This window comes from Phaenicophaeus curvirostris, chromosome 3 (genome assembly GCF_032191515.1).
Source record: "Phaenicophaeus curvirostris isolate KB17595 chromosome 3, BPBGC_Pcur_1.0, whole genome shotgun sequence".
Classification (NCBI taxonomy): Eukaryota; Metazoa; Chordata; class Aves; order Cuculiformes; family Cuculidae; genus Phaenicophaeus; species Phaenicophaeus curvirostris.
In genome coordinates, this window is record NC_091394.1 from 39187791 (window position 1) to 39211619 (window position 23829).

Consider the following 23829-nt stretch of genomic DNA (forward strand, 5'->3'; position numbering starts at 1 on the left):
CCACTAAACCATGTCCCTGAGCACCTCATCCATCCATCTTTTAAACACCTCCAGGGAAGGTGACTCAACCACCTCTCTGGGCAGCCTCTGCCAGTGCCCTGTGACCCTTTCCATGAAAATTTTTTTTCTGATGTCCAGGCTGAACTTCCCCTGGCAGAGCTTGAGGCCATTCCCTCTTGTCCTGTCCCCTTGTCACTTGGGAGAAGAGGCCAGCTCCCTCCTCTCTACAACTTCCTTTCAGGAGACATTAGGAAGAAATTCTTCATGCTGAAGGTGGTTTGACACTGGCACAGGTTGCCCAGGGAAGTCGTGGCTGCCCCACCCCTGGAGGTGTTCAAGGCCGGGTTGGATGGAGCTTGGAGCAGCCTGATCCAGTGGGAGGTGTCCCTGCCCATGGCAGGAGGGTTGGAACTGAATGGGCTTTAAGATCTACGATTCTACGATGGGTGCTTTCTTTTCGTGGAAGAAAAACCGAAGTAAATGTCTCAGAGACGCTGGTTGGAAGATCTCTGCGAGGACGACTGAAAGTGCTTCTTCAACCACTGGAGCGTGGAATTCCGCGCAGGGACGCCTTTAGATGCCCCGCTCGGTGCTTCACCGGTGCCCTTCGGAGCAGGCCAGGGCAAGAACCCAGGTGACCCTTCCCAGCAGCCGAGGCGCTTGGCGGGAACCCGTCTCGGCGGAGCGGGGGGCGCCAGCCCGTCCCAGCCTCCCCGGAGCGGGGCGGCCCCTGCGGCCGCCGCAGCTGTCACTGTCACGGAGCCGGCGAATCGGGATCCCGGCTCCGCGGAGGGGGGAATCCCCCCCGCCTCCTTCCCCGCCTTGCTCCCCCGTAGCCAGTCGGCGCGCGGTATGCAAATAGAGGCCGCGTTGGGCCAATGGGAAGGGAGAGCGGCGCTGGGGCGGCGCCCCATTGGACGGCGGGGCGGGCGACGGGGGCCAATGAGACGGCGAGGCGGGCGGGGCGCACCTCGGGGGCGCGGCCATGCAAATTTGGTTTGAAAAGAGGGCGGGAAATCCGAGTTTCGCGGGAGGCTCTTGGCGCGTAACCCGTCTCCTTTCCCTTCATTCATTGTCAGCAGCCGCCGCTTCCTGGAGCCATTTTCCAGCCGGCCCCACACAGCGGGAGCGGCCCCGCTCCATCCGCCGCATCTGCCCGCCCCGCCGCCTCCATCCCCCCCCGGCGCCCCGCATCCTGCAGCCGGGTCCCCCCCGGCACCCGCAGCCCCCAGTATTTTGCGCGGGGCCTCGGCATCGAGGCGGAAAGGAACTGGAAAGGCCGAGGGGGGGGCTTGGGGGGAGGGAGGGAGGAGGGACGGAGGGGAGGAGGAGACGCGGCTGCGGGGACAGACCCGGAGGGAAGGATGAGAAGGGGACTCCAGCCGCCGGCAGCTCCGCCGCCCGCACCGTCCGCGGGCTCCAGATCGGCCCCCGCCGCCTTCCCGGCCCGCTTCGCCGCCGGCACCTTCATCCAGATTCGCAGCACCGGCGCGGCGGCGCCTTGTGTTGTCTCCTCCTCCACTGCCGTTTCCCAGGCTCCCGGTGCCTTTGCCCCGGCGGCGGAGGGGGGCCAGCCCGGCGGCGGCTCGCTGTGCTGCACCCCGCACGGACCCGCCGGCAGGACGGCGCTGCTGCAGCCCGCTCTTGGCGGAGGCCGCCCCCCGGTAATGCTTTTTCTCCCCCGTCCCCGCGGGAGGGTGAAGGGGACAGGGCGGGGGCGGGGGGGGAGGGGTGGAGTTTGGGGATCAGCGCCTCTCCCCGCCACCGCCCAGCCCCGGGGAGGGATGGGGGCAGGAGAGGCAGCGCTTTGTTGCAATAAAACTTTCCTGCCTCCTTCAGCTGCCGGGTCTGATTTAAAAGGAGAAAGAGAGAGAGGGAAAGGGGAGGGGGAGTCCCATGCAACGGGACGCAAGATGCCGTCGATGGGGTTGGAGGGGGGAGCGGCGGTGGGGGGGGGGCTGGGGGCAGGCCGTGCCGTGCCCCGCCGGTGTCTCCGCTTCACCCCCGGAGCCGCCGGTGACGTCTGGCACACGTGCGCCGAGGCCGCGGCTGTGACTGGGAGCCGGGGCGGGCGGGGAGGGGGACGCCGCTTCCTCCTCCTCCTCCTCCTCCTCCTCCTCCCTCCCTCCCTCCCTCCCTCTGGCCTGGGACAGCCCGGCCGCCCCCGGCCCCCGCCGCTCTCGGAGATGCCCCTGCAGCAGGTCAGTGCCTCGTGGGGCGGCGGCGCGCACCCGCACCCCCTCCCGACAAATCTGACACATCTCCCCCCCCGGCTCCCCCTTTCTAAAATTTCCATCTCCCCCCCTCCCCCCAAAAAAAAGAAAATTCTACAACCCCCCCCCCCCGTGGGGTTTTCTTTGTCCTCGTGTTCGGGTGCGGGCTTGGCTCGCTGAGTTGGGGAGCCGGGGAGGGCGCGGGGCATCTCCACAGGGCGAGGGGTCGTGGGCGCTGTGTGTGTGTCGCGTGTCACCTGCCTGCCTCCAGGTGACACCCTCGACCCTCCCCCCCACCCCCCTTCCCTCCCCCCCACCCCCCTTCCCTCCCCTTCCCTCCCCCCACTCGCCCGGCAGCGTGGAATCGCAAAACTCCTTCCCACCTCTTCCTCGCCCCGGTGCGCCCCTGCCTGGGCGAGAGGGGTTCTAACACCTCCCCCCCAACCTCCTTCCCCGCATCCAGTCGTGGATGGTCCAGGTATGGGATGCTGCCGTAATTAGAAATACTTTTGCAAGAGCTTGGGAGCAGCATTTGTGGCTTCGTGCGGCTCGGAGACCGCGAGGATGGCAGTTCACGTGGGTTTTTGCAGGTGGTGGTTGCTGAGGTAGTGATGGAATTTTCAAAGCTTGACAAATCCCATCCAAAGCTTTTTTATTCAAAAAAAAGTAAGAATTTTGCTGTAAAGGATAATTTATTTTTCAGTGACCTTGGTCTTCAGCATCTCCGAATGGTGGTGGGTCTCAAGCAAGCTGGTTTGAGCGGCTTTGTAAATATTTTGCTGTCCTGTGCAAAGATTTGCTTCCTAGAAGATGGTGCTAAGCAAATACAAAGAGGAGTACGTGTTATGTGATGATTCTGGGAAGAATAATTGTACAAGTTTTTTCAGCTTAGTGGGAGTGATGTTATTTCTCCCTGCTAGAAAACCATTAAGTATGAATTTAATGCCTTTTTTTTTTTTTTTTTTTTTATAGCTTTCACCTCTCTAGGTGAAGCCTAGAAAGGCTTCTTTCCCTCTTAAAGTTTTGAAAGCAGGAAAGCAGTTTTTGGACTTCACCTGCAAAAAAAGAGTCTCAGTGCAAGTTGTAAATGAATTTGTATGCTCTCAGCCCCTGTGTATACTTTGAGGAGAGATGTGGGATGGGGGAGGAAGAGAATGGTCAGGCCAGCTGTATCTATAGGCTGGGGCTGGCACGCTCCCAGGGCGATAAGCTGTCCATGGCATATACCAGGAAAGGGGTTGCACATCCTGCTCTGCCCTGACAGCTGTGCTCATCCGAGCACCACTCTCAGAACGGTGCTGGTTTGCTGCTTACTTTTGGGAAGTAAGTCTGAAGTACCCTCTTGTTCTGCTTTATCTTCCTGCTCTGCAAACAGCTCAGCAGAGGGATGACCCAGCTCTTTCACAGTTCTCTTGACACCCACCTGTCTTTCCCCAAAATTTGCAGAGGATTTTCTGGAACTGGGAGGTGAGGGTATTTTCCCCATTGGCTCCTACTTTTTGATATCAAAGCTTAGTAAGAAAAACGAGAAAATGCTGGGGAGTTAAGGCAGTGAGTACAGGTAAGCAGCACCAATATAAATTTCATGCATGAGTGGTTGAGTTGCAATTAGTTTGTGGAGACTTAGACCCTCAGCTGAAAACAAGGCCCTTCTATGCAAAAGACTGTAGGAATAAGTATGAAATTTGGCCGTCACCCTTGCACTGGTTAAGGTTATGGAAATACTCTATCTTTGCAGATCTAACTGCATTAGCAACCCCCCCATCACTTCCAGTTATAAACTATGGTATAAGTGGAAAAGAGTCAGCATGGGAGTACAGTTTAGGCTGTTCAGGGAGGTGCTGTACTGTATCAGCAAAACAAGGGGTTTTTTTCCCCCAAGTAAGCTGCTTCCCCCACTGGGAATTAGTTACTTTATCTGAGATTGTGTAAGCGTAATGGTGCTGGGAAAGGCTTGAAAGGTGGCCTAGTCCATAACAACAGGTAGCTCAAGCGCCACAAGGATGAGAATTTGCACACTCCTCTGTCTCCAGGCAAGTGTCTTGATACTGTCCAAAACCTTTTCCTTGCTCTGTCTCTGCCTGTCACAGTGGCACCTGTGCCTGAGGGTTGCTAACATGGCTTTTGTAGCTTGGTGAGCCCAGGCTGCCCACCCTTTCAACCTGAAGGACTTTTCTGTGATTCCAATAGAAAGTGTTACCAGGCAGATCTGAACCCCTGCCATGCTTAAACACAAGCGGTAATGAAGAATTAACCCTTACAAAGCAACCATCAACTCGTGCTGCTGCAGAAAGCCGAGTGATTGGAGACAAGGTCATTGGTCCTGCAAGGGGTAGGCGGTCCTTTGTCCCCTGCCCTCCTGTGCCTATCTGGGGCCTGGTGCCATTTTCCTTCTTCTTGGAACCTCAGGCTTCCCAGTATGGAAAACTAACCCTGACCAAAATAAAAGTTTTCTGCTGAGCAGTAAGCAGAGTGAACTACCTAATGGAAGGCTTGGTAAGTGCCAGGGACCATCAAAAGAAGGCTGTGGCCCAGGGGAGGGCACAGGGCTGGTGACGCTGCCATTTTGGTGGCAGTGAGCTTGTGAATCCACTTAGCTTCTTGTGAAAATGTGGGAGAAATTAATGTCTGACAAGGTACCCCAAAAGCATTCTTGCTGTTGTTGGCTTCTCACTTGGTGTGAGAAAGTCACTACCATTTGCAAATCCCAGTGCTTAAAAATGGGGCTGGTATTAAAGCAAGCTGCTCAAAATGTTTCTAATTCAAATAGTGGAGAATTTCTTACTGTCTTCGGGTTATAAAGATAAGCCTTTAAGAAGAGGGCCATTTTCTTAGCCATGAGAAAATACTTAAATGGAGACACCACCCACATGTTAAGTCCTTTTTAAAAGGGGCTAAATCCTCTTAACAAGAATATCTTTAGAGAACTCCTGTGGCCTTTAGATGACATGAGCAGTGGAGAGCCTGGTTCAGCATACTTCAGAAAGGGGCAGGAGGATTTACAATTCCAAACTGAATACTTACCACCTCTCTACTTTTTCTGGTGGTTTAGAAAGCACCTCTTACTCCCTCCCCTTCTCAGCAAGTCACAGCTGGAAGGGGAGAAGAATGGGTAACTCACTGTCTTTCTCCTAGGTGTTAGGTAATGGAGCAGGCCAAATATGATATAAATACTTTAACGAGGATTTAAGGTACAGGAGAAGAACCTGCAAGTTTCATAAAGGAAGTGGGTAGCTAACTAGGAGTTAACTTCTATATTTTGCAGGAATAAAACGTGGGATTTTTTTCCTGTGGAGACAGGTGTTTTCATATTCAGACCCATTTTTCTATTTATTTGCATGATAGCTTGTATTACTAGGAATGATTGCTAGCATGAGTCTGGGGCCTTTGCGTCTTTGAATAGCATTTAAGGGAGTTTTTTTGTTTAAATCCATCTCCTTGAGCGACAGACAAGTTCTGAATCCAAGGAGGAGCTGCATGGTCCTTTGGCACATCTGTCTGAGGAGCATTCAAAAAGGTATAAATCCTAGCTGCCCTAAACGTGCCAACAAGCATCTAGTGGGAAGCAGGCATCCTAATAAAACCATCCTAGAATAGCCTGTAGCTTGTTGTAAGTGCTGATGGTGGCTTTGCTATCCTGACGCAGAGTCCAGCTGAGCTGGTGTGGCTCTGTTTGCACCAGAACTACTGAAGCAGGGTAGATTTCTTTCCCTGTGATAAGAGTTTCTGGCAGGTTTCCATGAGCAGCTGAGCCACTCAAAGGCTTTACTGTAGCTACTAAGGAGCAGGCTTGCTTATGTCTCACCATCTACTCTGTAGCACCCTACTTCTGTCCCAGCCATGCTGTTCCCTCCCCTTTGTGATTGGGAGCATCCAGCTGCATCGGTGGGTTGACTTTCCTGCTGCTCTAACAAGGTGAAATAGCTGTTTATGAGCATTGGGTCTGGCACATGATAGGTGTTGGACGTATGTAGCCCAAGATGGAGGTAGACAGTTCTCCCATGTGTTGAGGTCTTGGGTTGGCTTACAGGGCCTCAGTTTGCACGAGTTGGTCTTGCCTGTTCTCACTATGAAGATATCTTCCTTACGCCATCAGCCTGCTTGCCAAAGGCTGGATATGGGTCACTTTAGGGCCAGTTTACTGTTCTGTATGGGCTGTTTCAACTGTTTGAGCAATTAAAGGCATTTTCCCTTCACCTCATTTTATCCCAGGTACATTGCTGCTGCTCTGTTAATTTGCACAGCAAGCTTGTTTGTGAGTATGTGCGAGCATTTTAAAAAAAAAAATCTTTAAAATTAGGAACAGCTTTATTTTGCAAGATTAAAGTTTCTCTTGCTACTTCTTTGACTATGGCTGTGGCACGCATTTGAGGAAGAAACACAAGAAAAGGGCTTGCACAGGACAGCTCTTCTGCTGGCTTTGAGAGAGCACTTCCTTGGTCGGGAATTACAATGAGTTTTATAGCTACTAGTGGCCTGTGATTATTGTCTGATCCCTGTTTAAATCTAGTTGTAATTCTGATCTTATGTAGCAACAAGTTCTGTATGAGATTTAGTTGTCATATATGGAAGAAAAAATAATTCTGTTTCTGCTCTTTATTTTTTTTTCCTCTTTTTGAACTTGCTGTCTGTAATGTTATTGGGTGATCCTATTGCGGTAAGGGAATAATCCTCATGTATTTCTCAACACAGTTTATGATATATTATGTCCTCAGTTGCCTTCTCTAAGCTAAAGAGTGATAGAGCATTTAATTTCTCCTGAAACAAAAGCTGTTAATGTTAAAATAGAAGTGTTCTTTTACAAAAGAAACACACGTTTCTTGAAAACAAACAAGTTATTAGTTGTGATTTTGGGGTTTTTTTTTGTGTGGGTTTTTTGTTTGTTTTTTTTTTTACTTGCCATGCTTTTGGGAATTGGTGGCTTCAGAAGACATTTTGAAGACATGGTGGACCCAATTTGTAGGCCTAGCAGGAGCCAGAGACCTTTTCAGAGCCACCTTGTTTAACAAGGTCTTAACCTAGCCTTGGGTGGGAGATGGGAGGTACAGAGCAGAAAGACCAAATGTGCCCGACTACTGTGGAAACAGCTCGTTACAAAATGTAGATTGCAAAATGGAACATGAAGTAGCACCATTGATACCATGTCCTGTGCAAGGCTGTAGGAGGGGAAATCCAGCTCACCCATCCTGTCCAGAGCACCAAGAAGGGAATTAGATAAGAAAGATGTGAACTTTTCTTAGTAGCTTCAAGTGTGCCACCTTTCAAGTGTGTGCTGGACTGATGGTGGCAGGGTTGGTCCTGGTGCTGCTGTGGAGGGGTGAGAGGGTGGCTTGGGCTTTAATCCTGGCTTGTGGAGTAGCTGCCCACTAAGTATGGTTTGGAGACTGCTGACTTCAGTTCAGATGGTCTTCTTGCATGTAGATCCATCTGTGCCCAGCGCAAGGCTTCAGCAGACGGAAAGCTCTTCTTAGTGTGTCTAAATCTCTGGGTTTTACGGTCTCTGCAAATAATCTCATTTACAGCTGGCACCACAGAGTGTGTATATATGGTGGCAACTCTCCTTCACACAAGTGACAAAGTTGGACTTCAGGCTTTTGGTTTGGCTGGCAGAATTAATCACTTCCTGCATTGTTTTTCGAGAGCAGAATTTTATTTGCTGCTGTGGGGAGGAGAAACCCCCATTGCATGCCTGGGGGCAGGGATGTGTAGTGGGAGGGAGGCTGTCATGCCTCCAAGATGTTCTTGCTGTGCCTGGGGTGCTGCTGCTGAAGGATTTGGACTCAGTTTCAATTTCAGTTCCGCCTTCTGTTTGAAGACGGACTTGGCAATATGGCCCAATTTATTGCATCTTTAAAAGGGAGCTATTTCACTTGTGTTTTCCTCAAGTAAGTGCGTCCAAAACCACACTTGGAAGTGCTATGCCTGGCACGCGTGTCTCCTGAAGTACTCTACTGGCTGCTTGGATGGCACTGCTGTTTACTGGATCTCGTGGTATTTGTGGAGTTCTTAATGCCTTGTGGGCTCAACATGAGCTGCAGTAAATATTTCTGTTTGCGAGCCCTGTAAAGAGAGAAGAAAAGAATTTGACCAGTTGTTGATGAAGCTGGGACACACTGAAAATGGCCTCTGCTATGTGGCAGGAGCTTACTACTTTGTGTTTTAGCTTTCCTTTTGTACATATATGAATACAGCTGAAATGTGTTCGTAGTAGTTTGCAAACTGAGCTTGCTTAAGGTTGACAGCACGTGTTGTGTCTCTCGGGTCCTGCTTATGAATGTGAACAGTTGTTGTGTGTTATAGCATGAAAACTAACACACCAGCTCTGTCACCACTGCACCTGCGTGCCCTGCAGCTTCCAGGCATTTGTGCAAAGTTGGGTTTTTTTGCCTGGGGCTAAGCTAGGAAGAAGAGGTGCACCGTTGATCACCTTTTCAGAATCAACTGTCATCTTCTCTGTGACTGTGCTGAGGTATGTGGACAAGTATGGCTTTTGTTTATTCTGCCTCTAGAAGTAAAACCAGTACCTAGTTTTGTCACTTTGTCTAAATAAGAGACTTAATCTGATCACCTGCATCTACTCTCAAGATTTTGTCTGACCTGCATGTGGCTGCATCTGTGCCCAAAAGTGACCACTGTCTAAGGCTAGTGGTGTTTCAAGGTGCCCTACTTCAAGGGTCTAGGACCTACTTTTTGGGAAGATATTGGGTGCTTCTTGTGATATGTGCTTGCAGTATTGCAGATGTTGGGCCATTGGTATCTTGAACTTTATACGAACAAGCCACTATTAAAACCAGAGGCTGCCTTTATTTTGTCTTTCATTTTTATGTCTTTGCAATGAGATTTTAGAGCCTCATCATGTAGACATTGTAAGCGACTAGTTGTTTTTTAAAGATCTGTGAAAACACATAGAAAACAGATAAACAACTATTTTTGGTAAAAATAAATTGTATTGAGAAACAGGATGATAAGAGGTATCTACTTAGCCTTGTGCTCCAGCATTTCTGCTCTGAGTTGCAGCATGTATACATTGGTTAGTATATGCATAGATTCTAGAAGTAATTTTCATTAATAAACTTCTTGAAAGACTTTTTCCTCTTAACAATGTTATTCTGGTTTCGGGTGGGTTTTTTTTTTTTGGCTGTCATACAGCTGTGGTTCAAAGGTTGTTGTGTGTTTCATAACTTCATGCTAGAAAGTGGGGTGGGAGAAGAAACTCATTGGCAAACTTCCTTCCTCAATTAGGGTGACATTAAAAGCCTCTGGTTTTAGGACTCAATGGTACCATGCAAGCGCAGGGTCGAGTTTTTATATACTGTGTCAGACTTATTGATCCACTGTACTGTTTCTGCCCAAGTATGACTTTGTCTTAACTAATGGGTAGAAACAAAGTCTTACTAAAATTGGATTGCAGTAGCAGATATAACTTATTTTTTCTGTAAGCCACTGAATTTGAACTGTATGATTTCATGAATTTTACACCTTTTAAAGTACAGGTGTAATTTTAGAGTGAATCAGTTCTCAGTAGAGTGCATATACTAACTACGCTCTCTAAAGATTAGCTTTCAAATTTGCTTTTCATGTTGTTGAGAATCAAACTGTCATGTAGGCTGGCTTGCATCTCTCCTACTTGGACTCCCATTTAAGTGGTGTCCTCTGGCAAACTTAAGGTCTGGAAGTAGAAAAGTAACCTCTTGGCTCAGCATTTATATCAGTACAGTCCATTTATGCTGACAGTAGGCTTCTGGCTTCTTGGGTGCTACCACAGTGTAAGCAGGCAAGTATAAAATGATGTGTAGAAAGGATCTTACCTTGTACCAAATGTGGAATGATGGTTCCTGTGTATCAGGTTCTGTTTATGATGTACTGGAAAATAGATGCTTTAAGGAGCAGGTCTGAAAGGCTTGCTGCATACTTACTGCTTCTGTAATGGAAAGAGGGCTTTCCTTCACCTTCAGCTTGGGCTCTTTTAACATCTACTTGTTTTAAGGTTGTTTTTCCAACTAGAGATGCCAGAAATGGAATTGGGTGGAATTAAAGTGTATTGAGTGATGCTAGTAACCTAACAGTGGCTTTAGTACTTGGTTTTTGTTTTTTTTTGGTTCTCTTAACTCTGGAACTGCAATTACCATGTATATATGTTCATGTTATTTTGCCTTCCCAGCGTCGTGTTTTTAGGCAGCATTGGTCTTGCACATTGACAGTCACTTTTTTGTCCCTGCACAGTAAGCTAGTTCACACTTTGTCTCATGTCTTTGCATAGCGGGAATTGATGTTGGTTACAGCTCACACAGAAGGCTTTTGTGTGGTGATATCTGAAAGCTGTCTTGTTGGAGCTTTTATCAAGGCTATTGCAATGAGGCCATTATCCCCACTCATGGCAAACACAGATATTCACAGAAAATTTTATAATAATGCTTAGTAAGTGGTACGCTGGTAAAGAGCGACAGTGCTGGAGTGGTACAGAAATAATACCAGAGGTGGCAGCCGTGCTGTGGCAGGGCGTTATCTGTACTTGCAGACCCAGGATAGGGCGGGAAGGGAACCCTGTGTGGGGCAGACGGATGGTGGTGATCTGGGCTATCGCAAGCACGAATAATCCTGGCTGTCGGCTCAGCAGTATGAAGTTTTACTTTTCATGGTAAGACTTTTATCGAGTTGCTCCAAGTAACCTAGATCCAAACTGCTGAATAATAGTTCTGCACCATGTTCTTATTTTTCAGCTGCATGGTATCTGTATCCTGAAACCATCTCTTGGGAGTTATGTAAAACTGAGTTGTGTGAGAGGGAGCTGAAACTTCACAACTCTGCTGTAGTATTCTTTTAAAGCACAAAGCTTTCTAGCCAGTAGAAAAGATAACTTACTACTTGAGGTGGGGGCAGGGAGGGCTTTAAAAATAATAATAGCATTTTCACTGGCTGCTATTTCTTGACAGTGGGAATTTCATTGTATTTATTCTCTTTTTTTCCCCCCCCTCGGGAACTGGGGGTTAGAAAAAGATCTTTCTGTAGAAGACAATGTCCTGAAAGCATAAGCAAGTTGCTCATATTTGTTCTCTGGCTCTTACAATTAAGAGCTGCCTTGATGATTTTTCCCACCTCAAACTAGCAGTTTATTTATAACATGCTAATGTTCTGCATGCCTGTTGGTATTCCTGTTCCATCGTGCTGAGCTGAGAATTGTTCTCCTGAAAAGTGACACTGCGAAGATGACATAAATGAACATGGGAAATTGTATATGATAGTCAGAAAAAATTCAGGTGGCTTTTGGTATGACATTGGTTCACACTTCTTTCCATAAAATTATACGAATTTCCTTGCTGATTTCGATTGCTAGTCACAATTGTTGCTTGTTTTTATCTGTTACTTAAAAAATGCAGACCTTTTGGCATCCTTGTTAACCTTTCATTCCTGTTGGCAAACTTCTCTGTGATCGTCTTCTGCGTGTTGTCACCAGCTGCTTTCTTGCATTGCAGGCAGGGCAGTGAGGAACTGAAGGGGGTATTTTGTCCTCAGGGCCCCTGCAACGTTCACTTTGCAACCAAGAGCCTGCAAGGCCCCTGCAGGAATGCTTTTCTAGGTCTACAGGTTATCAGCATCCCTCCCAGTGATCCTCTGCATCATCTGCTCTACAGAAAGACCAGCGAGCATTTGAAGTCCAGACCATGCAACATAGGGAGTCTTGTGCATGGAGAAGGAAATGGGAAAATAAAACCACATCCCATGAGTTGCTGTACTTAGAGCTGTGTGCTTTGTAGGTGTTTACGAGGAAGGTGGTTGAGAAAGGTGCAAGATCATTTGGAAGCCTCAAGCATTGTTTGCTTGTGACACAGTCTCTACAAAAGCTGTTGTTGCTGGGCTTGGGGGCACAGGTTGCATGATATTGGCTATATATTAAGCTTAGGTACAGCCTTCTGTGGCCAGTAATAAGTTAATACTTATAAAGCACATTTTTTTGTTGTTTTATTTTGGGGAGCAGGGCAGAAACCCAATTTGCCGTGAAGGGGAATGTGTAGGGAATTCCGGAGACTCACATATTAAATAAAAAAAAAAAAAGGAAAGAAAAGCAAGCTTGTAGGCAAGCAAATTCCCCTTATTCAGAGAAAGCCATATGTTCAGGATACTGTCCTTAGTGTGATTTATTTGCTTCAGAATTAGGAAAGAGGTTTGCTAGGAAAAGTAAGGTATATCCAATTCTTTCACCTTCGAGAATTTTACAAGGTAATTATGATTTCCCTCTTTTGTCCCTCAGTCCTGGAGAATAATCAATTTAGCGGTAAGTCCAAGCAAGCAAAAATGTGATTGTTCTCTGCAGTGCAGAGATTAAGATGGACTCTCTCTTTGAAATCGGGTATTTCTGCCTCAAAGAGTCAGGAGTTTGTCAAATCATTCAGTGTTCAGTAAGAAAGGATCAGAATTTCAGCTGTTTTATTTTCCCCTTGGAGTTTGTGTAGTTCTTGTTTTCTTGACTATGCTTTAGCTCTTTTGATAGCCTCAGTGCCATTTTGAATCCATTTCCTGACTTCCTCCCAGGAGGGGAAGCAGGGCCAGTTGTACGATACAGGCTTTATGTGTGGCTAGTGATGCAAGAAGTACATTTTTGGTATCACTGAGTACTTCACTTGAAGTGGAGAAATGTGGCTTTCCCAGCTGTTTGAAGAGCTTGGTTGCCTCAGCGTATGAAGAGCAGCCTCTAAATTTTATTCAGCTGGCAGCTAGGAAGGGAGGAGTATCCTTGAGACCTTGCAGGGAGAAAACTCTACACATCTGTGAGATGCTATAGTATATCTAGCTAAAAGTATCAGATATTTGGGCTTGTGTGTTGACTCATTCAATGGTGATACCTCGTTGAAATGGAATAAGCAAACAGATCTGGCACAATGCAATGTAAATGTAAAACTTTTCACAGTAACGTAATAAAAGATCCCAGCAAATGTACTTGGCTTTTTAACCGGTCCTGCAAGCATGGTATGCCTAGAAGATTAGGGACAGCCTGCCTGCCAGCAGCTGTAATGGAAGATTTGCTTTCCTCCTGGAGAGCTGGTATTGGATACTTTGCCTGGGTTGAGACCAAGACCCAGACCTTGTGATTATTGTTGTGCAAACCGTATGAAAATGTATCATTCCTTCTGCTGCAAAGTAATGCTGAACACCTGCTGCAAGTATTTCACCTCTCCCTGAATGTCAGAGATTATTATTTTGTCTCCTCTTTGTTGTTCTGCCCCGTGTTTGAGTGCACCTCCATGACTGCATGGACATGAGTGCCAGCATGGAGCAGATGCAGTGATCTTCCTAGCTAGAACCTTGAATTAAGAGTATCTTGAATTAAGAGTGTGGGAAAGTACATGGTCAACCCTTCTGAGTTAAAATGTGGAGTAAAATTTACTTGTTCAATGTACTTGGATGAGTCTGAACTGAGGTAGGTGTGCAGGTCAGGACTGATGCAACAGCATACTTAGACAAGGGGAGCTCTTCGTGCACCTGTGATGGTAGGTTGATCTGCTTGTGCAGCTGCGCCCCATGGATGCAAGATCAGAATTTTTTGACCGTAATATTGATCAGGGTCATGACTGGTTCTTGTTCTTGTGTGTAACTATATGGAGTGAAGTGACATCGGCTTTCACTTAGCTTCCTATTGCTTTCAGAGCTGGAGTTGAAACTCAGAATTTTAGGTGTGCTTTGACCAGCATCACATGGCTGTGGTATCCTGATAAGATTTTTTTCCCTTCAGAAAAAGGGTCCAAAAACCCAGCATGGTTCAATCTGTCGTTTTCGCAATGAGATGATCTTTTGAAAAAAGGACAAACTTAGAAGCTTCTCTTGTGAGGAACTACAGTTACCAGCAGATGCTTGGAGTACCTGTGAATTTGTGGAGATCATGTCATTTTCAGAGTTGCTGTTTGACAACAAGTTCAGCCACTGGATCAGCCAGCAGCATCTAGCATCTTGGCTACAGCTGAGATTGGACAATTGATTTCAGTGATGTGAACTTCATGCTGCAAAAGAACTGATGAAGGCTTTGGATTGCTTGGACAAAAGACAGGACAGATGCATATACAGCCTTGGGGCTTGTGAGGGCTGAGCAGGAGCCCTTCTTGGGAGCAGTGGAAGCTGGGGATCCTGAGAAGCTGAGCTTCTGCTTCTTTGGATTAATTAACTGCTGGCATCTCCCCTGGCATGGTGAAATTGCATCAGTCCTTTCACTAATAATATTTATCCAGGCTACAAGTTTCAGAAAAGTGGTATTTTAAATTTTTTTCTTTAAGTTTGGTATAAGGATCTTTAAGAAGGCAAGCCAGTGAGGTGATTTGGGTAAAGAACCTTTACAGTCACAAATGGAATTTTTCCACCTGAACAAGCACAGGCAGCGGTTTTAGCATACATCAGTATGCCTTTCCAGAGCTGTGATATGGCTGAACCACAGTGGAAATCTGGAACCATAATGACACAGCTTATAGGAAGTTTGACTCCCTGCATTTAACCACAAATGTGGTCAATCTTAGGAGAAGCAATAACGGAGAGGAGGAAAGGTGGTAGTATTTGATTAGCTTTGTTCTCCTTGTTTTTTGCAGTTCATCTGATGGATGCAGCTCTGGCTGTGAGAAAAGTGATATTACTGACTGATGCTTCCAGTTTCTTCCTTGTTACAATTTATAGCTACCTCAAAAGAGTATCTTAAACAAGCTTTGCTTTCAGCATATTAAATTCAATAGTCACATGCCATTATTAAATGATTCTGCTGCTTGGTGATCTCTTCAGTATTTCTGTAGAAAATAACATGCAGAATAAGATTAAATACCATGTCAAGATCCTTCAAGTGGTCACTAACTTCATGTCGGGACTGAAACACAAAGCCATCCAGTCATGATAAGTATCTGCAGTGGGTGAGTTAGGGACTGAGATCTTCCTGTTGCTCCTTACCATTGTGCCGCAGGCCAACATATTCAATCCATTTGGTTCAGCAGCATGGGAATGTCTGTTTGTCTTGGAAACTAAAATATCTTCCTGCTTCCTATCTGCATGTTCTCAGAAATGATATCCTTTCATAGTCAGGGTAACCTTAATTGCCTGCTGGGATAGGAATGAAAAGGTGAATTGGGGATCAAATCTGTGCTACTAGATGCTCTTCCTGTGATGGAAGAGATTGCCTGAAATCATCCTGGGAGACACTTTGGAGATGTGGTTTCACAGTCAGCTTACAGTGATCAAAGTCAGTGCCACCAGGAACAGGGTCATGCTGCCCTCCCTCCCTGCTCACACAGTCCCCCTGCCCTCGTACCACCCTGTGCTCAGCCAGATCCAGGGACCCACTCCAGCTGAAAGTTAACACTGGGCAAGCAATTAGTTTTCATCCCAGTAAGCTCCCCAGCCTGGCTGGCAGGAGTTGCCCCTCTTGGCAGTGGAGGGCTGAGGTGCATCCTCCAGCCGTGTGCTCTACACACACATGGAATGTCTTGTTTCATGTGGCAGAAGACTGAGAGCCTCACTGCATGTGTGATCTTAGCATCTTCTAGAAGCTGGTGGAGTTGGATGTAATGAGAACCTAACAGATGGCTCTGTAAAAAAGGAAAAGAGGCAGCTTTTGTGCCATTACTTACTGCTTAGGTTACTGAGTGCACGCAGCTGCTGGTGCCTTGCTGGCAGCACCCAAGGGCTGAAGGGATCTTGCATGTTCTCCCTATCTTCAGTTTTCAGCTTTTTAAAGGCTTGGGGGCAGCTGAGGGGTTTTGTGAGCATGGGAAGGAGAAGTCATGGCTGAAAATGTTCTTGATTCACGGAGAAAATACACAGTAGAGAACTGAGAATCTGTGTTTTCTCAGTGCTGTTTGCCCCGTCTAATAAGCTTGGCTTCCAGTCCCTGTCCGAGGCTCCCAGGCTACACTGAATGTAATTACAGTCTGACGGCTGGCAGTGCAGTAGGTGAAGATAAAAATGTAATTTGTGCCTAGAAGTTATGTTTGTGGAGTGAACTGGTCCTGCTGGAAGCCTTCTGCAAAATCGTTGCTATCAGGAAATACCTTCTGTGGAAAGACTGTCTGTGGTGCTTTTGACAGGGACGGTTGCTATGAATAGGGCTTTAACATGACGCATTTTTAAGAGATGAAAGTAAAGATGATACGGTCTTGCATGAGAAGTCACAGAATCCTTGGAGGTAGCAGCTGGGATGGCTTTTACTGCCAATAGCCGTAGCCACAACCGAGGGTCTTGTCTTGCATGGATTATGAATGTGGGAAGGCTCCTAGAGCTTCTAGTCATATAAGCAGTAATGAATGCTAGTCTTATGGAAAGTTCATCAAGGAAGGTTGAGTTCCATGACTGCACTCATAGCCAAGTCTCTTTCTCTGCCCTTGAAGTGAAGAGCTGAAGCCAGTCTGCATGTCAGCAAGAGCACCCCAGGCTCTGCTTATTCCATGCTGTTATAGAATTTGGTTCTTGTGACCAAAATAGACCATTGAATTTTGTCTTTGGCTTAAAAGGGGATATATCATTGTGATCGCAAGGAGACCGCCACACAAGCTCCACTAGTGCAGCACTAGCTCACCACTTCTGGAAATGGCCTGAAACTAGTAGGGTTCCAAAATAAGAGTTATCACTTTAATCTGTTGAATAATTTTTAACATAACTTTTTCATTATTGATTACTTAAGCAAAAACATGCAGATGTGTTTATCTCTCAATCCTTCCACACATTGCCCCCTGCCAGAATCCTCAACTCTCCCCACAGCAGCTGCCAAAATTTCCATCCTTCTCCTGATACTTTCTTTAGCACCATTGTGCACTGAAACATTTGCAGGATAGTCAAATGTGAAAGCTGTGTAGCATTCATATTTATTTTGGAATTCAGTTTTTTACACAAGGAATGCTGTAACTTTGCTGTATTTACTTTCTTGTATTTAATTCAATAAAAAGTATTTACTTGAAGTGGACACAAAATTTCCAGTTTGCTGTGGAAAGTATAGGGCTGTACAGTAGAACTTGTTCCAAGTTAGTGTAGAGTGTGTGAGGGCTTCTTGCCAGTGCAAAGCGTGGGAGGGAAGTTGGGAGTAAGAAGAGTCTTGCTGCTATCATCAACAGGCGCCTGTTGAAAAGGGTAGAAGTTATGGATGTCAAGGCAAGATGACAGGTTTTTAGGTTTGGGGCTTTTAAAGTGTTATACTTCCAAGGCAAACCAATAACTAGCAAAGCAGGTTTCTTCCAAGTTTGTCCTTAAAATGCTTTTGCTTCACTCTGGATAAGAACTTGCAACCTCAGATAGTGAAAAGTAGTCAAGATTTTTTGGGTAATCCTGGCTCTACAGTCTGATATAGTTTGGAATTAAGGTTGGGAAGCAATTAGTGTAGAAAATGAAGAGTTTGGGGGTTTTTTGAGAATCTACCACACTCCAGGCTACCGTTTAGTGGTGGCTTCCCATGATTGCCATGAGTTACCTTACCCTTCCTACTGCTGTTAAGACAATGAGGCTGTCTTTCCTATCCACATACTGTTGAGAAAGGCCATCGTACATGGGCTATTTTTGATCTTGTTTTGTTCCCTAATTATATGTAGCTTTTATAAATCTGTCTAGAGGGAAAGTTCCTATGTATTTTGAAACGGATTGTTTGATCTAAATTTAAGGATGTCTCATGTCCAGTTGTGAAACTTGCTATTTCAGTTTGCCCTACCTACAGCTTTTACTAAAACAAGAGGAAAAGGATGAAAAAGAGAGGCTGAATAGGATGTGTGTGAGAGGAGTGAATGGTGAGTCATAAGTGGGATTGTGTTTGAAAATTAAAAGGATCGAGGTGTACTGATCCTAGAGGAAGTTATGGTTTTTGTGAAGAAGGCATGATTAAATCATGGTCATTTGTCTTCTGAACAGATTAAGGTACGTTTGTGGAAGAACCCATGAGCCTGAATTGAACAGATAATTTTGAAGAGAATAAATCTATTTAAAGAAAGGAATTTTTAGTGCAGCCTCTAATAGGTGATATTTTACTGCTAGATTCCACTGAAAGAGTTCTTCAGGCTTCTGGAAAATCCCATTTAGCTGTCCATTGCCTATGGGATAGTTCTAATAACTACATAGTTATATAGCAAGGCAGGTAGCAAAATGGGAAAGAGGGGGAAGGCAGTTATGCAGGAAGGTAAATAGGCTTTCTCTGAACTTTAGGCTGTAAAAAACAGAAATAGACATAAATAGAGACTTGAGTTTCTGCTTTCATTGTGGATGTTGCCTCTTTTAGCCCTCTGCTAATCTTCTGCTCTTCCAGCTCTGGCATCCATAAAACTTACGGAAAATTTGGAATGTCCAGCAGTCTTGAAATAACCCTTTCTGTAGAGTTTAAGTAGTGTGTAATTACAAGGATGGAGTTTCTCTGTATACAGCATTGCAAAAAGTGCTTGTGGTGTTGATTAAATATTTCAGGAAACAGTATCCAAGAGCCAGGTCAATGCATCTTCATCCTTCTTTTCCTGTCTCTCCTCACCACGAACCAAAAGCTAAAAGATAACCGAGGTGTAGCTGTCCAACATTGAATAAGGCTGATATTTAATTTTGTAAAATTTTTTTTAAAAAAAAAAAACCTGTCAGTATGACATTGGATTAGAAATTTGCAAAGTGACAGCAAAAGGGTCCTTTTGGTTGATTCCAGTGAGTATTTGCACTAATCTTACTACTATGGAGTGCTTTCATCTTTGACCCAGAAGTAAACAAAAAAACTGTTACTGATAGTAATTGCTAGCCGAATAGTAAATGATAATGGAGCTCTCACAACTTGCTCTGTAGGCACATTCAAACACACTGCATCTTTAATGCAGCCAAAGGCAAAGTTATATGCCAGAGAACAGGGAATGCAAGCTATGCCTTATGAAAGAGAGCCTGTATCCTGGAAAGCAGCACTTCTCAGAAGTCTGTAGTGGACAAGCAGCTGCACACCAGCTTCCAGTGCAATGCCAAGGAGCAGCAATGGCACTGGGGCTTGCATCCTGCCATATATCAAAAAAGGAACTGGAGAGGGGATATATACTTTTGCCTCAGTGAAAAGTTTTGGTGCAGCTGATATACACAGTTCAGGGCTAGTGCTTGTAAAAGGAAAATGGTGAAAATGGAAGATGATGTTAAGTAGGGCAGCAAAAATTATTTGAAGTCTGAAGGAAATGCCCTGCACTAGAACTTACTTAAGCGATATTTTGCTTATGAAATTAGTATTAAGGGATGACTTGACTGATACACAGAATTGGCAGGTATAGCTGATGTTTGTACTGCCATCCAGAGGGATCTTAATTGGTTGGAGAAATGGGCTGATGGGAACCTCATGAAATTTGGTGAAGGGAAGCGCAAAATCCAGTCCCTGTGGAGGAACAACACCAGGCACCAGGACAGGCTGAGACCCATCTGCTGGAAAGTAGCCCTGCAGAAAAAGCCCAGGGAGTCCTGGTGGACATCAGGCTGACCATCAGCCAGCAATGCACTCTTATAGCAGAGACCTTCTAGGCTGCATTAGGCATGGCATTTCAAGCAGGTTTAAGATGATCCTTCCCCTCTGCCCAGCCCCAGTGAGACACATCTGGTGTGTTGGGTCCAGTTTTGGGCTCTCCAGTACGTGAGAAACATAGATATACTGGAGCAGGTCCAGTGAAGGGCCACAAAGCTGATTAAGGCCTTGAAGCATCTGATACGCAAGGAGAGGCTGAGAGAGCCTGGAAGAGAGAAGGTATATAAATACCTCATGAGAGGTAGTAAAGAACATGGAGCCAGACTCTTCTCAGTGGTGTCCGGTAAGAGGGCAAAAAGCAATGGGCACAAATTGAAATAGAGGAAATCCCATTTAAACATAAGATTTTACAGCAAGGATGATCAAATGCTGGAATAGGTCTTTTCAGTGATGGAGACTCCACAACCTGAGATATTAAAAACCCAACTGGACACAGGTTTGAGCATTATGCTCCGACTGCCCCTGCTATGAGCAGTGAAGGGTGGACTAGATAATCTCCAGAGGTCCTTTGCCACCTCAACCACTGAGATGATTCTGGTAAATTGTTGAACTTGAGTATATCAAGAACTTACAACTGTAAGCTAAAACAATGCAAACTCAAAATGGAAATTACCTTTTTTTTTTTTCCTCCCCTTAAGTAAGGGGAAAATAATGAGTTGATACCTTCCAGTTTTGACAGAATGAATGCTTTGCTCTTTAATTTATCTGCAGAGTTAGGCTTTGTAATTTTGGCTCTGAACAGCCTTGAGGTAGGCTTTTTTTGGTGGGTGGGAGCAACTGTGTTCACAGTCCTTCCTGACAGGTGCTTGCTCATTTAACTTTCTCATAAGAGGTTCTAAAAATGCCTGGCAATATCTTCCAATCCTTGGCTACAAAATAGTTTAATGTTACTAATTGCATAACTACTAGGGGAGTTGTAGTGGCCTGTGATGTGTAGGAAGTCATGTTAGAAAGTCTGATTTTTTATTTTTTTTTTTTTTAATCAAAGGGCAGTTTAGAGAGAAAATGTGAATTTATTTCATTTTAAGATTTGAGACTTAAAGATAGTATTCTTTTTTTTTTCTGGAGAAACCACTCCAGGTAATTAGTTTAGGAAATACCTAGTAAAGAATGCAAAGTGGAATTGTGGCCTTTCAGTACTTAAAGGGGGCTTATAAGAAAGATGAGGAAAAACTTTTTAGCAGGGCCTGCAGCAATAGCAGAAGGGGTAATAGTTGTAAATCAGTGAAGTTTCGACTGGATATTAGGAAGAAATTTTTTTATGCTGAGAGTGGTGAAACACTGAAACAGGTTGCCCAGAGACATGGTAGACATCTCATCCCTGGAAACTTTTAAGGTCAGGTTGCATGGGGCTCTGAGAAACCTAGTCTAGTTGAAGACCTCACTGCAGATGGATTGGACTAGCTGATCTTCATGGTCTCTTCCAACCCAAGCCATTCTGTGGTTCTACATGGTGTGGTGTGCGTCACTTCTGACATAAAGTCAAGTCCTTGCTTGACTATAAGCTGAAGTGTTTTGCTTTGCCAGAGCCAAAAGGGGATGCTTTTTCAAAATACACCTCATAATATAATAAAGGACAGTAATTTTCTTTCTTCCCCTACAAATTTATTCTCTATGATGACATATCGGTTTTGAATGTTGTCTTGTAAATTAGTCCATCACATCGGCTTTTTAGAGTGCCCCAGCTATGGCATGACAGAATCTACCAAGGTATGAAAAAGACACTTATTCTGTTTACCAAGGCTCATTCACTTTTTTAAATTTAATGTTTTAATTCCCCCTCTGTCACTAGGAATAAGTAATTCTTGCTGTTTGAACTAAATAATTTATCTTCCTTTTGCCCGCACTCCCAGGTTGTTCTGCTCCTTGGTGTGGCTGACGGAGTGATAAAATACTGCCAAGGTCGGGTGTGCATCATAGCAAAAGCTCAGTGGATTAGTTGTTCTTTGTGACATTACACAGTTTAAAACATTACAAACTTGGCTATTTTTGTGCTGTTTCAGCCATGTAAGTTGTCTGCTGTCAAACTGACCAGTGAAATATAAGAGTATATGCAACAGCTGCTTACCTTGACATGGAGAGGGAGGAGAGCATTGGTCCTTAGAGATTAACAACCCTGGTTAGGTGAAAATGAAGTTCAGTTTGTAGTCAAATAAATATGCTAAGAAGAAACTTCTGATGGCAGAACTGTCTCCTGATCTAAGATGAAAGGGCCTGTCAGCCACACGTGGAGTCTTTAGGTCCCTGGTATAGGTGATTCTTTACTTCCCTCTCTTACATGCTTTTTTCTGGTTCTGTGAATTCTGCTGATTTGAAGCCTCCTTTCTGACTGCTTCTAGGAATAGTTGCCTTTGCTTATGTAAGTAGTGTTTCCTGTTTTTTGGGTATTTGTCATGTATTTTTGTTACTCTGAGGTTTGATATGTGGAGGAGGTTATTATGTTAACTTCAAGGTTACTTAAGTTTTTTATTTTCTTAATGTGATACTAGTCATTTTATTTTCAAAACTGTACTTAATTAACTTGTGAATGTTAAATCGATCTTGCCATGCAAAGTCAGCACAATAGTTACTTGTAGGTGCAAATATAACTTCTCAGATATAATCTCATGGGAATTCCTTAAAGTAAACTACCCCCTCTCCCCCAGTTTAAAAACCTTACAGAACTATCTTATATTACGATAAATGTTTAGGACACTACGTTATTTCTCACCATCTGCCTCTATAAAGGCAAATCACTGCATCTCATCTGGGTCTGGTTGTCTCCTCAAAGTTTTTTGTAAACTTTCACAATGTCCTTTGGAATCTATATAACATTTTTATCACCCTAAATGGATTCAAAGTACATTTATTACTTTGAGGGATTCAAACAGTATGTTTTTATACTTGAATGGAACTACGTTAAGGAAGTACTTAAAAATAAAAGGTTTTACTACTTTAGATCTGACTTCTCATAACTAATTAACATTAACTTAGCAAGTAGTTAGGTGGAAGAACCATCATGCTTCAGCCAGGAAGTTGAAATTACAGAGTCAAGATTGGTGTTAACCTTTTTCTAAGAACGGATTCTCATCACGGTGAGAGATGGCACGAGTACTTTACACTAACATGCACGTGCTGCTGACTATTTAAGATTTACTGCCTTCTAGTTTGTAGCCCTGTGCTATAATTTCTGAAGTGTTTGTATATGGATCCTCCTTGCCATTAATTTTTGAAAGCATGCACAAGCTGGTTCCCTGTGAATCACTTGTCAATAAGCAAAGCGATGGAGTCCCTTGGCGCTGCACTAGTGTGACTCGGTATTTTGTGTGGAATGCAGGAAGGCTTGTGGTGCTAGGGTGGGAAATCGTGAACTGCAGACCTGTGCAGACAAGAAAACTTACACTCCAGAAACTTCATTGATGTATTTCCACGTATGCCATCCTTTCTTGCAGGTGTCCCATATCCAAGAAAAACAAAGCTTGAGATGATGTAGCTTAGGCTGGCAATTCAGTGAGCAAACTTCGTGGTGCAAGCCAAATGTTACATCATTATAGTGCTCTTACACCGAGATAACGCTGGTGTGATTTTGCAAGTGCTTCTCCTTCTCCTCCCTTTTAACTTAGCATGTAACAAATGTTACTAAGTCCACCTTCCTAGAGAGTTTGATCACTATATCCTACATGTTCTGTAAGTAAGGAGTAACTCTCCTCTCAATTCCTGTGTCAATATATATGCCCGGTATGCTACTACTTTAGTTTTTAACTTGTGTATACTTTATGGCATTTACTGGAATTTCCTCCAAGGAACATCCTATCCTATCATCTCCTAATGTCCTTCATCCTTCCTCCCAGCGCTTATTTGTTTAGTAGGCAATTTGGCAGACAAGTGGTGGTATCTGAAATTTTTTCGTTTTTAAGTAGTTGTGCTAATTTCTACACACAGTAGAAGCCACTCAGTGGAGCTAATCAAATCATCATCTTATTTTGAAGTTAATGACTTTTTAAAAAGTACTCTTTTAAAGTAGTCTTTAAGTATGAAAGACAAAATAATCTCTAGGATATATATTGAGACTGACTGCTTTGCTGTGGTTGGGACCAGCCTTAATATGATATGGAAGATTTATTTCCCTCAGTCCAGTTCAGTTTTAGCCTCACCAGTAAGGAGGCT

General features: G+C 44.8%; 1 protein-coding gene across 3 annotated transcripts in view; it reads left to right on the forward strand.

The window, feature by feature from the left end:
• Positions 1–1331: 1331 nt before the first annotated feature.
• Positions 1332–23829, forward strand: part of E2F3 (E2F transcription factor 3) — a 44815-nt gene continuing 22317 nt past the window's right edge. For all 3 annotated transcript variants that reach the window (XM_069853736.1, XM_069853737.1, XM_069853738.1), the window contains exon 1: positions 1332–1664. In XM_069853736.1, the coding sequence (XP_069709837.1) occupies positions 1365–1664 (300 nt within the window). In that variant the 5' untranslated portion in view covers positions 1332–1364. The remainder of the gene's footprint in view (positions 1665–23829) is intronic.